Below are 14,891 nucleotides of genomic sequence, written 5' to 3' on the forward strand. Positions count from 1 at the left end.
TACCTACTGTTGAGAAACAAAATTAAAAACAAACAAACTAACAAAAAAAAAAATATATAATAAATTAGCTTTTCTGTATAGGTGCTCTGATGGCCTAAGTTCCCAGATTGTCCATGAGCCTTTCCTAGATTCACAAGAAGACAACCTAATAAAAACCGTCTGTGAGTAACCCAGAGCTAGTCAGAGGATGGATCATCCTAGCAAAGGCCCCAGGAACCAGAAATGGAAGAGCTCAGCACCCATGTGCTTGAAGGCAGCCTGTGAGATGCCCACTGCCCTTGGTGAACTTGGTTCAGGAGTCGCTGGCTCAGCACCCAAATTAACTGGGATTTCTGCACATGCTGCAGAAGGAACCTCTGTTTGATCTTGGTGGGTATGTGCCCACACTGCACAGCTCACAGCATCATCAGTGGAAGACACAGCATCATTTAGTGGAGGACTTGTTAGGTCAGAGGTTGGACTTGATGATCTTGAGGTCTCTTCCAACCTAGACAATTCTGTGATTCTGTGATCAGTGTCTTTGTCAACAGCTTCACCAGAAAGCACAAGGCTTGAACGGGGCAGGGAATTGAAATGCTGCTGTGATCCAGGTCAGCGCCATGGCACCTTCACCAGGAGGCTTCTGCTGCCATCGCCCAGGGCCCACGCTGTGCTGTTTGGAACCGCAGCAGTACGTGCCGGGATGTGCTACAGCAAGAGGTGCTTTCAGCTGTCACACACCTGCAAAACAGAGGTAAGATGTACCTTCTAGGAAGTAACCTCTGGAAGCACGTGGTGACACCAGCAGAAAGTGTAATGAGACTGCTGGAGATGGGAAAACGTAGCAGAAAAGTTGTTGACTCCCAAGAGGGGTTGCATCTGTACACATATGTTCACATCAAGAGCGAACAGCCTCTTCCATGTTTAGCAGGTTTGCTTTTCAGGGCTGGTTTTGCACATTTAGATGGTTTGCTAGATTTTTTTTTATATATATATTTTTTTGCCTACCATCCTGCACATGCAAACAAACAGATTGCCAATCAATTGCCCTCCACAGCTGGGGACATTTTCGAGTACACAGTTGCTTTTAATGTTTAATTAGGTATGATAACAGGATAAAATGTTCTTGGCAGGAGCAGAGCACCTGCAGCACAAACTTGCAATATATTTCTCTCGTTGCATCGACACCACTCAGGTACCTATTGCTTGGGCTGCACCAGTGTTTCTGAGATCAGCACTGATGCTTATCAGGGAGTTGTACTTATAAAAAAAAAACTGTAGGCTACCGTTTCACATCGGAGGTCTCAGCTCAGTAGTCCGTTTGGTGGTGTTTTCTGACAGACTGCTGTGTGTATACAAACGTAAATGCCAAGCAGCGCCGTGTTTGTTACAGGATCGACAGATAAAGCTTTCGCGAAGTTGCACAAACAGCAGCACGCTTTTTTCAAGCTCATGTCAATTCACAGATTGCTTTGGGCCACGGCGCGTTCATCGCGTCTCGGTAGTGCTTTTATTTATTTATTTATTTAAAAACGAAGCCACAGGGAGTGCAAGTAGCCCTCAGGTGCCGGGGCTCCGGCACAGGTGGGAGCCGCTCGCAGCGGCCGCGCCTCAGCCCCTGCCCGCGGGGGGCGCGCCCCGGCCGAAAGTTCCAGTCAGGGCCGAGAGCGGGAAACGGGGCCGCGGCCGCCCCCGCCCGGCACCGCGACCCCCCCTCAGCGCCGGGGACTCCCCTCAGCCCCCGGCCGAGCCCGGTGGCGGTGACAGCCCCGGGCAGCGGCGCTCGGCAGCGGGCCGCGCTGAGGGGAAGCCGCCGGCCCCGCCGCCGCGGCCGCCCTCTCCCCGCCTGACTCGGTGCAAATCATTGTTTGGCTCCGGCATTAACTACATTCCAGCGGGACGCAGCGCCCAGTCTCCTTCCTCGCATTCCTGCCCCACACAAAGGAGTCCCTGCCTCGCCGCGCCCCGCGCCCCGCCGGCCGCCCCGCCAAGCCCCTCACGGACCGGCCGCCGCCTTCGCCCCCGCCCGGGGGTGCGGGCCGGAGCCGCGGCCCCGCCGCGGGGCGGCCGGCCGGGGGCGGCGGGGGCAGGGAGCCGCCGAGCGCAAATTCCTCCGCGCAGCGCGCCATTGACTGGACCCAGCAACTTATTTAAGGCTGGAAAGTGACACAGGGGCTCCTCGCCTCCGCTCGCCGCCCGCCGCCGGGCAGCCCAGCCGCACCGAGCCGCACGGAGCCGGGATGCCGCTGAGGTGATCGCCGCGCAGCCTGCTCGCAGCCCGGGCCGCCCGCCGGGGAAGGAGCCGCGTCCCGCCGGCTGTGCCTCGCCGAGGAGCTTGCTTTTGGGGGCGGGTTTTTGATTTTTTTTGCTGTTGTATTTATTTTTTAATCTTTTCTGCTCCGGACTGCGCCTTCGCAGAGAGTTTCGCCGGGCTCCGGCCGAGCATGGAGAAGTACGAGGAGGACATGGCACTGAAGGCCACCAAGCTCCTGGAGGACCTGTCCCTCTACGAGCCCTGCCCGGAGGCACCGTACGGCCGGGGCGGCCGCCGGGACCCGCCGCTCCCCCCGGACCTGGAGGAGACCAAGCGGGTGCTGGCCGCCCACATGCCGGCGGAGCAGCGGGGCCGCAAGATGAACGGCACCGCCGCGCCGCCGCCGCCCGCCGAAGCCTTCCCCTTCCCCGCCGCCCCCTGCGGCAAAGCCTACCCGCCCGCCGCCCCGCTCCGCGCCGCCAACGGCCGCGCCGAGCCGCCGCCACCGGCCGCCGGGCCGCCGTGCTGCGAGGAGGGGCTGTGCACCCGCTCCGAGGTGGCGCTGCCCTGCTACAGCGGCTTCCCCGACAAGGGCAAGCGCTACTCGGCCGAGGGCTACCGCTACGCCGGCGCCTACGACGGCGGCTACGTGGCCAAGGGCGGCGGGAGGGCGGCCGGGGGCCCCGACGGCAAGTACGGAGCCGCCAGCCCCCGGGCCAGCCTGGCTCCCGCCGCCGCCTCGCCGGGCCCCGGCGCCGAGCACGGCAAGTTCTCCAGCCCCCGCTCCAGCCTGGGCGGCGCGGGGTGCTCGCTGCCCTACGAGAAGTTCTCCAGCCCCCGCTCCAGCCTGGTGGTGCCCGGGCAGGACAAGTACGGCAGCCCCCGCGGCAGCCTGGTGCAGTACGACGGCGCGGCGCTCAGCCCCCGCTCCAGCTACGCCAGCACGGCCAGCGACACCAGCAAGCACTCCAGCCCCCGCGCCAGCCTCACCAGCTACGACGGCGGCGGCGGCAGCAAGCCCAGCAGCAACCGCACCAGCGGCATCAGCATGGGCTACGACCAGCGCCACGCCAGCCCCCGCTCCAGCACCGCCAGCCAGTACTCGTGCCCCACCAGCCCCCGCTCCAGCTACTCGGACTCCAGGTACGGCCCGCCGGGCGGCGCCGAGCTGGACGGGGCGGCCGCCGCCGGCCTGGCCGTGGCCAGCCCCCGCTCCAGCCTCTGCGGGCCCCCCGAGGGCCGCGGCGTGCAGGGCGCTGCCGTGGTCAGCCCCCGCTCCAGCATCTCCAGCCAGAGCTCGCGGAGCTCCCGCGGCTCCATGAGCGCCTACCCCGAGCTGCAGCTGCCCTCGCCCCGCTCCTCGCTGCTGGGGCCCGGCCTGCAGGAGGACTGCGCGGTGCCCGAGCTGCCCGACGGCTACCACAAGATCCACGCCCAGTCCCCGCCGCGCCACGACCCGCAGCACCCGGCCGGCGGGGCCGGCCCCGACGCCGCGGCCCCCTACGCCTACAGCCCCGGCAAAGGCTCGGCCTCGGCCCCCAAGTTCAAGCTCCCCTACCAGGTGACGCCGAGCCGGGACAGCGGCCCCAGCCAGGCGGAGAGGAGGCTGGAGGCGCTGACGCTGGAGCTGGAGAAGGAGCTGGAGATGCACATGAAGAAGGAGTACTTCGGTGAGTGACCCGCTCGGGGAGGCAGGGTGTAGGGCCTGGAGGGGGCGAGTGGCTAGATGGTGATGGTGTCTGGGGCCTGCCTGGAGCTGGGCGGTTTTAGCTCTGGGGAAGGTGTGTGATACCCAGAACTGCTCTGGGCCAGTTACCCACTGAAGTCTCTGGTCATTGCAAGACAAAGCTGTTTTACCACAGATACTGTCTTTCTAACTGGTGTCAGAAGCGTTTGCACCTTGCCTCATCCCTGGCATTTAATCTTCTATTTCTTGCACAGTTTGCTAAGCTTTGTGACTCTTCCCCTTCCAAATGTGGCCATGAGACTTGTCTGAAGTGTTACAGCAGCTGTTGGGGTTTGTGCTGATTTGCTCATTTGCTTTCACCAATAAAGTTCAGCCTCCCTGAGGCTGTGATATTTGTGATCATACTTTCAGGCCATCTGCAGTGTTTAAATTGTTAAAGAGGATGAGCCTGGCTGGTGAAGCAGTTTTAGTGCCACATTCACTTACGTTATCCTAGTCTGGAGTGCTTGTGGGATCCCCAGCATTGTTTCCACCCCGTGAGGCCTTGCAGGTCTGTGCTGCGCATGAGTCTGGTAGGGGCTGGTGTCATCCCTGGCACGTGAGGGGAGGTTGGGGGAGAGGAGACCTGTCTGTCCTTGGTGAGGTTGTGTCAACTTTGTGGTAGTAATCTAAGTATCTTCAGTGCTTCTTTATAGAACAAAAGCAACTTCTTGAAACACGTGAAGGTGCTTTGTAGTCATGTCAAGTTCCTGTGTCTTATATTTTATACTGGGTGCAAACAGGGTACTGGGTGAACTGGAGCTGAGGGCTCTGTGGGGGGGTAGCTACTGTCAGAGGAGGGAGAGCAAGGCTGGGGGAGGTGGGGGACTTGGGGTCAGTCAGCACCCAGCAGTGGCCCGGGGTGTGGGAGCTGCCGAGTCCCCTGCCTCTGAGGGGCCAGGTACCTCAGCCTTTGTGTGCTGGCTGGGTGCTGAAAGTGTGATCCGTGGGTGACACAAGTGTTGTGTGAGATGGACACACATGTTACCTCAGTCCATGATTTAAACACTGAATTTCCAGGTAGCTTTTGGTGTAGCATGAGTGTGCTCTGTGCGGGAGGGAGGAGTTGCAGGGCTTTGTGTGCTTGTAGTGAGACGGACCTGGAGAGATCGCTTGAGGTAGCTGAGCGAGCGGTGCCCTCTCCTACTAGGAAAGCCTTTCTGTGAACTGCGGTGGTATTGTTTTTACAAGCTCTTGTGCCTGGACAAAGGAGGCTGAATACAGTGCCAGCTTACTGCAGCAGCCTTGTTGTGCCTCCATCCATCCTGTGTGGGGCTGAAGAAGAAAGCTGGTGGTTTGCTGCACCTGGTGAGGGGCTTCAGGTGCTGGCAGGCCTGTCACCAGCTGGGGTCAATAATAGTGAGGTCAATAACGGGTCACTCATGAGTACGTGCAGAAGCTGCATGGGGGTAGAGGGGGATTAATTAATGTGCTAACACCAAGAAATGTTAACTTCAAAATATCAGTGGTGTGCAGTGAGGGACAGAACTAAAAGGCATTTTGAGTAAGAAACATATCTTATGGTTGTCCTGACCCTCTGCGAGGTTTTTCCAGTGGCTAGGGAAGCTGGGTGTGATCAGGGGCTCCAGGAGCAGCCTCAGGAATCTGTGGTGTGGGTGGGTTTTACTTATTTATAAGGACTTACCTGTTGTGAGTGTCACTACTTGCATGTATATTCTCCCACAACATGTTGCAGCATGCCCTAAGCCTCGGCAGATGTGTCCTGTGTCGGGTCGGCAGCAAGCTTGTGCCTTTCTGTCTGGGAACACGCGTACCAGCTGCCCCCTAGGTATTTGTTGTAGCAGCAGAAAGTTGCCACAGCTTGCACCCTAGAAGTAGATGAAATCCAGAAAACTGGGGTGCTGTAAGAGAGGGCTGACTTGTCTAAGTTGTCAGAGTTTTAGTGAATTCTGGTGGGCTCGATCCTGCATTTCTGGTGCAGATCACCCATAGAAGTGAATGCTGAGCTTTGGCTGAATGAGCTTGTGGGGGCTTGGTCTGGTACAACTGCAGGCTGATGGGACAGAGACAAGGAGAAAGACCAGCATGAGGAGAAGTCTGCTTATTGACAGGTACAGGAGCAGGTTATTTAGGTTGACTTTTCTGAGAAGTTCTTGATGTTAGTAAAAAGAAGCAAGCAGAAATGCATTAATTTCTAGCATCACACATACTTGTGTCTGACATGCTTTGAAGGCAATTGCAGTGCCCTGTGGTGCCCATGGAGAACAGAAATGTTAAGCCAATAGTCAACAGAGCAGATGGTTTAATGCTCCTTAATTAGATGAGCTCAATTGCCTGGTGAATAAATGCTCATGTGGTGACACTGATGTAATTTTACTGTGTTCTCTGCACCCCCCTGCCCCCGGGAAAGAATACAGTGATTCTTACTTTGTCCATTCAAAGCGAGGGCTACTCCACACGGTGCTGTCTGCAGACCACTGTGTTCTGTCTTGTGTCCAAATACAACTTCCAAAATTTGGACAGTGAGTTATTTTAAATCTGAGGTCAAGTGACTAACCAGTCCTGTTTGGAGGAAGAATAACTGTACCCTGCGTTCGTTCTGTTTGTGGGTCAGTCTGGGTGTTCCCCTCACCATGCTTGTGCTGGCAGTCCTGGCGGCTCTCCCAAACCGCACTGCTCCCTTTCAGAAGCAGCCTGTATTCTGGGGCAGATAAATACACGATGAAGCTGCTGTTGCTGCCGTTGCGCTTGCCCTTTCCTCCTCTGGAATGAGATGGGCAAGGTGACTGGAGATCAGGTGTCTGCCCCAAGTCAGAACACAGGAGCGTTAGTAGAAGGACCCAGAGAGAAGGGACAAGAACCAGTGTCCTTCAGTAACACTGCCCAGACAGAGCACCCCTGTGGGACTGGCTTTGCCCTTGGGGACCTGCTGAAGTGTCCTCCTGTGATCAGGGCACGTACAGCGTGTGAGCATTGGAGAGGAACTGGATGGCATGTCCCAGCAGATCTGGGGGCTAGCAGCTGGCTCTGAGCAGTGCTGTGCAGGGAGTTTTGCTGCCTCACCTTCTCCATCCCACTCTTCCTTCCAGCAGGCTTCAGTGCGTTTGTAGAGAGAAGGAAGACTTCATTACACAATTGGTTTAGTCTGACCAAAAGCAGCAATGCTGCAAGAAGTGCCTTGCGCCTGCCCTGCTCCCAGTTGCACAGCTGAGAAGTAGCACCCTGCCACTTCCAAGTGCTCCCACCAGCATGTTGCAGCCACATGTGCTCACTGAGCTCAGAGAAAAGCAAGCCTGCAAAAAAGGAAGGAGATAGGAAGGGTTGCTTTGGGCTGGATCTGTGAGCTGCTCCGGATTCACCCCTGTGATGGGGTGAATGAGATGGCCGGGGCTGACCCAAGGGTGCAGACAAAGGGCACAGGAAGGCTGAGGCTGTTCCTTTGGCAGCGTCCCACAGGTGGGTAGAACTGAGCTTTTGTGATCATGTTGCAGGGGGAGCAGGTACAGCTACCTCTTCCCAAACTGCTTTATCCTAAACCCCCTGAGGCCCCTGTCCGTCCCCTCCCGAGGTACTGACGGTTCAGTAAGCATGCTCAGTTTACTGGCAGACGCTAAGAACAGAAGCAATAAAAAAGTAATTTCACTCAGTTCCATAACTGTTCTCAGATGGGCTTTGTATGCAATGAGGTAAACTGCCAAAGCTGTGTTTTGGGGATGTTTAAAATTGAATGTGCATTCTGAGGTGTCAACAGGACGTTCGTGGGTGTTGGAACGTCAGCAGCTCAGGCGCTGGCTTAAATTCTATTTACTTTGCAGAAACCTTTGGGCTGATGTCTAGGTGCTGAAAAAGAAAGTTTTGGCGTACCCGTCCAAGTCAGAGCTGTCCTTTTGGGACTGACTGTAAACCTGTGACTTGTCATCTGCCGGGCAGGGAAATGTCACGCTGGCTGGGATGTTGGTTTCAGACAAGATCTCTGTCCTGTGGCTCTGCTGGTGTTGTCAGAAATGGAAGGAGAGCCTGCAGAGGGGCACGGGCAGCAGCTGTGTGTTCCTGGCAGCCCCTGCTGTGCTGCAGCCATTGCCTAATGAGGGCTATCTGCCTATCCTGGTCAGGGTGGTGGGATCCCATGCGAGAATTGATTTAGTAATTGTCTCACTATCTTGGACTAAAAACAAGATGAAAAAGTGCAGTGAAACTACGTAGGTGTGGGGTCAGTGAGTTGTCTTCTGTCTGTGCAGTCTGGGGAGATGAGCGGTGTTTGCACCCCTGCGCAGTGCCCGTTGTGAAGGTGCCTTCCCCAACCTCTGCTACACATCAGGTGCTTCCCACCCCCTCACTGCCACCTCACCCCTTGTTTCACATCTGGTAGGCAGAATACAGCAAGTTCATCCCCTGCTTGTTAGTCCACAGTGAGAAACAACCGAGCCTGTCACAGTGAGCTTTGTCCTTTTTCCTGGAGACTCAAAGCTGCCAGGAGTTCCCTTCCTGTCACTGGTCCTGCACCAAGGCATCAGGCAGTACAGTTTTATGTACGAAATGTCTGTAATATGGGTACCAATAACCATACGTGGCAGGTTGAGTGTCTATAACTTGCACAGAAGCATGCACTATGGACTGGGACGGTGCTTCCTTACCTTCAATAGCAGAAAACTTGACTCTGAATAGGAGGGGTTGTTTAACTGTTTTTTTCTTGTTTTTGTTGTTTGTGCTTTTCATCTTCGGTTTAGTCAGTGTTAGAGATGCACTGTGTGCAGGGGATGATGGCGATGTGCAATAACTGCCATGTCTTCTGTTAGGGCTGCCACAGATAAGTTCAGCATTAGAGAGGTTTGGATGTGCCGTGCAGCATTGGTGCAGGTGTATATGCTGCCATGGTGTGGTAGGCCCTGGTTTAGTGGTCACCCTTCCCGGTCACCATATGCTTTAGGAAATGTGTTCATGTACCTCTCTGGACATCACAGCTGGTTGGTTTTGAACCACAGGGCGATACACTTGGTCTTCTGGATCTGAAGGAAAGGAGATTGTTTAGGTTTGAAATGCGTGCAAAAAGAAACTTCTCCCATGTTGCAAAGTCAATAGCCTTGCAGAAAGGAGATGGAGGATATAGAAAGGTAAGAGCTGAGCAGAGCCCATGTTGCAGTTTGCTTTGGTTTGGAGCCCGCTGCCCTACTGGTGACTGTAGAGCCTTGGGGCTGCTGTGCAAAGCAGCGAGCAAGTTGTTAGATCTGCCTGGTTTTAGGGCTCTGTCACAAGCTCCAGTGTTCCTATTGCATTCCTTAAGTAAGAGGCACTCAAATTTCCAGAAGTAACAACAGGCTTTTAACACCCTTCTCATCCCGTGTTGTGTTCTGCCCCTAAAAATGGTCAGGTGTGCCTTCTTACAGGGGTTAAGGAAACATCCTAAGCAGGATCCCAAGTCAAAATAATCCTGGCTGGTATTGGCAGTTGTTTACTTAGCCTCTGTACCTGACCCTCCACAAAGGATTGTATGTGTGGGCATCCCTGTTTGGTGTCAGATCATGCGCTGGAGATTTGTACACCATGGTGGGTGAATCAGGAGCAGCCACAGAATCCATCAAATTGTATTTTGGAGAGTAGGAAAATGGCCCTAATTTGGAGTAACAGGTAGCTGTCAAAGTGGCTGCAGTAAGGTGAAGCTGATGCTTTTAAATGTCAAAGTGATACACCCAGAGAGAAATCTTCCACTGAAGAGGTAACTCTGAAGTGGGTGTTGAGGATGTCTGTTGTGCTTGCGTGCTCCTGCTTCATGGTGGCAGCAGCAGAGATACCAGTCTGTTATCTTGGGCATCCTTCGGGCATCGTTAGTATCCATAGTTAATGAACTAGGACGTAGATGCCTCTGTTGCAGCCATGTTGGATGTTTAGAAGGCCTTCAAAGCAAGTGAGTTTTCCAAATGCTCAAGCGATTAAAACCAAAAATCCTGGCAAAGTCATTTTTCAGATGGTTTAAAGGGTGGTTCAGCAATGGAAAGAAAATAAATCAGCAGCACTAATCCAGAAAGTTGAGTTTTACTAAAACCAAGAAATATTTGCAAAAATGGAAGGGGGCTTGGCCTCTTGCCTATCACAGCTACCACAGGGCAGTGCACTGTGGTGTCCTGGCAGAGCTGTGGTCTGGAGTTTTCCTTGGCAGGGCACAGAGCCCTGCAGCGCTGGGGACATCTCTTTTGTTTTGGACTGAGCTCAGGCACTTGCCGAGGGTGCAATCCACTGTGTCCTTCAGTGCTGTGAGGGGAGGGCTGGCTGCCAGCGGGGCGCTGGGGCAGTTGTTTGTACCGGGGTGAAGGTGCTGGCATCCCGTGGGACCCTGTTCCATGCATCCCCTGTGCTGCTGGCTGGAGAGGGGGTGCAGCCGCTCCTGCAGTGCCTTGAGGTACACGTCTTGTCTTGTGGCGTGCCAAGGTGGAGCACTTCTGCTGTCAGCATTAGCTGTGTCCAAAATCACTTCTTAATTTGTGGCTGGAGAAACTGGGCGTCGCTGGGAGCACAATGTGGTGCTTGATTTATGCTCGTCCCGCACAAAGTGCCTCTTCTCTGGCAGGGGTGGGAATGTGTGACATAAAGCACAACTGCAGCAGCAGAAAGGAAAGAAATACAGGAATGCGCGTGGTGTCAGCAAGCTGTAGTATGAGCTTAAAAACGCACATATTGGAGGGCTGTGTTCAACAGCCTGCAAGGTTTGAGTGCTGACAGAACAGTGGTACCTGGGGCTGGGATTGTTCCTCAGAGATTGTTCCAGGGGTGTGATGGTTCCCAAGGCTGGTGGTAGGATTCCAGTTGGCTTATCTGGGGGCAGGACCAGCCTTTAGTTCTTAAAATTAGCAGCCGTGCTAATAATCATTCAATAAACATCTGGTTTGGGTTGGATTTTTATGTGATTTTTCACTTTGCCTGTGTGGATCTCATCTCTGGGTGTGGATTTTGTCCCACTTGCTACATCAGAGTGGATATTTCTGGTGTGGTGTGTGTTATCTCTTCCTATTAACCTCACCGTGTTTGTTTAACTTCCTATCAGTGTGGCCTTGTTGCTGCGCAGTGAGACAGAGGAGCGCAGCAAAACGGCCAAGTGTTGTGTATCTCTTCCAGCTGGAGAGTTTCACATCATCTGAAACTTCATTCCTCGCTTCTTGGAGTGGTTTTACTAAATCTCCAATGTCGCGTTTATGTATTCCAGCAAACTTTTAAGAAAAGGCCTATGACTCATTAAGGGGAAAGAAAAGCACAACAGCACAGCAGAGCCCAAACACTCATTTAATGCTCAGCTGAGAACTACTGTGCATATAAAACATGTAGGGGCTTTCATTGCGAGGCTCAAATGGGGCAGGGATTTATTGCTAGTGACACCTATTTCCAAATTTGAGATCCTGGAAGAGTTCCCCTCAGCTGATTTTGCACAAAAGCTTGTAGATGGTTGTGTTTAAAGCTTTAGGTCGGGCTGCAATGGTGCACGTGTCTGACAAGTGCGGGTTAGCTGCTGTCTTGCTTGGGGTGGCTCTGAGCCCTGACCCTCTCTACCCTGAGAAGGGGGCAAACTGGCAGCTACTGTGTGGCTTGGAAGAAGGGGTCTGGTTGCACAGGAGCCCGAGCCTCTCCTACAACAACCACATCAGCTCCAAGTCCTGGGCGAGGTGGGTGGCGAGGCACTGTGTGACCATTCTGCTTGGTTATTGGGGTGCATGGCTTAGGGAATTCCTGTCCACATGATATACCCAGCAGTGACAGAGCTCCTTGGGCTCCTCTAAGGAGAATGTTGTTGCTTCACACACAGCAAAAGCAGAGGTAATTCCCCAGTCCCAAACCCTGCTGTTTGTCCCTGCTGAGCAGGGCTCTGCACCCTGTTGTGAGCACTGCTGCCTTTGGGGTTGGGCTGGTGCAGGCTCTGCTGGTGGGTGCCCTTGCGAGGAATTTTTGGGAGTAGAGTTACCAAAGGGAGAACTGAGTTTCTGCAAGTGACAGGGTGCCTCTTGGCCAGGGTAGGTCACCCAGAGCTCTAACTCCATAAGAAAAGTAAATTTGGACTGAACGTGGCTTCCAGCACTGACTTGAGAAATTAGTACTAAAGATAAGCGAACTCCAGGGATAAGTCTAATGACTGTGAAGAAGGATATGACCTGGTTGGAATAACACCACAAATACCCATGGCTGTATCTGGGGGAGATGATTAATTCTAATGCCTTTAACTGCAGACAGCAACACGCAGGTGCATGTGGTGTGAGGGTTAGTACAGGTATTTGCAGTTACTGGGAGAAGGGCAGGAAAGGTTGTCTTCAAATGCAAAGAATACCAATACCACGTATTGTCACGAAATAGCTAGGGAAGGGATGCAGTGAGCAATGGCAAGGCATTTAACAGGTTACTGGAGGTCAGGCCTGGGTTTGCACGATTGCTTTTCTAAGAATTTGGTCAAACAAGATGTGTTTCGGTTCAGAACGTATTTATAGTTTTTGTGAAAAGTAGACAGATATTGTGGAAGAACTGCTGGGGATTCTCAGATGGTTTCCTGGCCATCCAAACATTTGTTTAATTGGTGAACAGTTTCACTTACAACACCGCAGAACTTCTGGAAAGTGAAAACAAGATGTTTTCTCCCTTTTAATGTGGCCACTTGAAAAAAAAAAAATAAAAAAATCAGAGTTAAAATAAAGAGAAGCCATTCCTAAATTCAGTTTGACAGTTGTGCAGATTTAGATGCTTTTGCATTGCTCCGGCTCACTTGGATCATGTTTCTTGTGGTCCACGGAGACCCTGTGGCCTCTCCCAGGCATGGGAAATGCCATTGCGTGCTGGCGGTCATTGCATAAACCTTTCTCCCGTGCGGCAGCCTTGTCCCAAAGCACATGCTTTGCACAGAGCTGGGTTCCCATGAGTGAAGCTCCAGGACTAGCAGATTCTGCTGCACTGACCCCTCAGATGTTACCTCTGTACCGGTGGTCCCAGTCGACAGAGCTTCAGGTAAGGTCGGTTCTGAATGCAGGTCCCTGGAGGGGTCAGCATGGTGTGGTGCTGGACCTGAAACACAGGGCCAGGCAGCTGTTTGTGCGTGTCCCAAACTAAACTCTGCTAATCTGAGGTTAACGTTTGAGTGCAGGATCTGTGCCTGGCCTTTGCAAAACTTAGTACGTGTACAGGGTGTGATTGGTGGGAAACCTTTATTAAAAAGTGGTATTGATGAGGAGAAGTGTGGTTTTTTATTTTTTAACTCATCAAGTGCTGACCTGATTGAATTGAGGCAGTGGACAGGTCTCTGCTGCTGTGGCCTGATCCCGTTTCCCTGGCATTGTGCATGTGCTGTTACCTTCGGTGTTTTCAGAGCAGGATCTTTGTTTTCTGGTGTCTTTGCTCCTGTTGTGAAATTCTGGCTCAAATTCATTTGTTTGGGCCAGATGTTGAATGATTGGAAAATAATCACGGGGGAATGGTTCTGAGCAGGGGGATAGTGAATAGACTTTGTCACTCAGCCATGGTTTCCTCGACTTGAAGCGTGCTAAGCCAGCTGTGTGCTGCTGCCCTGCCTGTTCTGTCACGGACATGAAACGCAGCAGCGATGGATCCACAGTCCCCGTGGACTGACTCACCTGTCGCTCTCCCCACCTCTCCAGGGTTAAATAAATTCAAAGAGAATGTTATTTGTTGTGTTTAAAAAATAACGAATAAGGCAGCAAAAAGTGTTGGAGCCCAACATCAGCTGAGACTTAGAGAACTGCTGATTAGACCGGGAAGCAGAAGGAGCTGTAAGTGGTAAAATCTTGGGTCTCAGCGTTTGTCTCCGCGCTGTGGCAGTTGCTGTGTTATTAAATTTCAGCATCCCAATATTCGGGGATAGTTGGGGGGAAACACCTAAGTCCTCAGAGGCAAAGGAGAAGTTTTAATGAATGGCTAACGCTGCTGCAGCTCTTCTTTTGCCAAGCAGTTATGTGAAAATTCTCTGTAATTGGTGGGTTGCCCATTTTTAATCAAAGCCATGCTTCCCAGATCTAAACACTCAATAGAAAACAGAGCTGTGCAACAATCAAGTGCATTGGAGTCCAGATTTTGAGCTGGTTTGAGAAATAAGCATGAAATTTTCTGAAGTGTAGGTCAGTAGCTGGTATTCTTAGAAAGTGTGTTGGCTTGGTTTACCTGTTCCTGGCCAGAGCGGGCTGAGCCTCCGTGGTGCAGCCCTGTAAGTCAGCAGTGGTTTGCATCTTGATGTGTTTGCTCCAGTGAAAAAGCACTAGGTCAGTGCAGATCCTAGTGACTTAACTATGAAAAAAACATGAGACACCCAATTTTTCTGTAGTGCTGTTGCATAACAAGGACAGACCTGCACGGACAGGGTAAGATGGTGCTGCTCAGCTGCACGTGGGGGCTAGGATGTGGAGAGTGAGTCCTGCTGGCTGGTAGGAATGGGGGCTCTGAGCATCCTCTTGCCCTGCTGTCCCTGTTTGTCCTCTGTCAGCTGCTGCGGTGATTTTGTGTGGCCTTTTGTCGCAGTTTCTCAGAGGTGCTTGTTAATTGTTGAGCAAACACTTGGAGCTGGGTAACTTTGTCTTAGTGGCCAGGACAACATCATATTGCTAGCAGGATGTCACATCTAGCGTTTTCGTGTGTTTTTATTATGCCCAGCCACCCTCTCTTTTAAACCTTTTACCAGCTCTGTATTTTGACAGTCAGTCTCTGAAACATTTGGAAGTTTTGCAGTCATCCTCAAGGGGAGTTGTAGTTTGACTGTGGACAGCTTAGTGTTAGATGGGAATTTCTTGTAAGCAGTGCTGAATGCGGAGTCTGAAATAACACTGCAACACTATGAAAAGGTAAAAAAAAAAAAAAAAAAAGTTTAATGGAAAAATAGATTTCACATTTCACTGAAGAGGTTGCACAGAGCAGAAGAATAGCCATGGGCATGGCTGATGGGTGTATGGACATGGGGGATGCTGGTCTCTGGTTTGCAGGTGGTCACGTGGAGTCACC

General features: G+C 52.7%; 1 protein-coding gene across 3 annotated transcripts in view; it reads left to right on the forward strand.

Moving 5' to 3' along the window:
- Positions 1-599: 599 nt before the first annotated feature.
- WTIP (WT1 interacting protein) overlaps positions 600-14,891 on the forward strand; it is a 79,629-nt gene continuing 65,337 nt past the window's right edge. The window contains exons 1-2 of one of the 3 annotated variants that reach the window (XR_014697316.1): positions 600-733; positions 2,398-3,903. Coding sequence is in view for 2 of the 3 variants with exons in the window: in XM_084533796.1 (XP_084389922.1) it covers positions 2,424-3,903 (1,480 nt within the window). In the remaining variant the exon portion in view is untranslated. Of the gene's footprint in view, positions 734-1,307; positions 3,904-14,891 lie in introns of those variants that run through there. The other 2 variants (XM_084533796.1, XM_084533795.1) reach the window with 2 other exon arrangements.

This window comes from Aythya ferina, assembly GCF_964211825.1.
Source record: "Aythya ferina genome assembly, chromosome: 12".
NCBI lineage: Eukaryota > Metazoa > Chordata > Aves > Anseriformes > Anatidae > Aythya > Aythya ferina.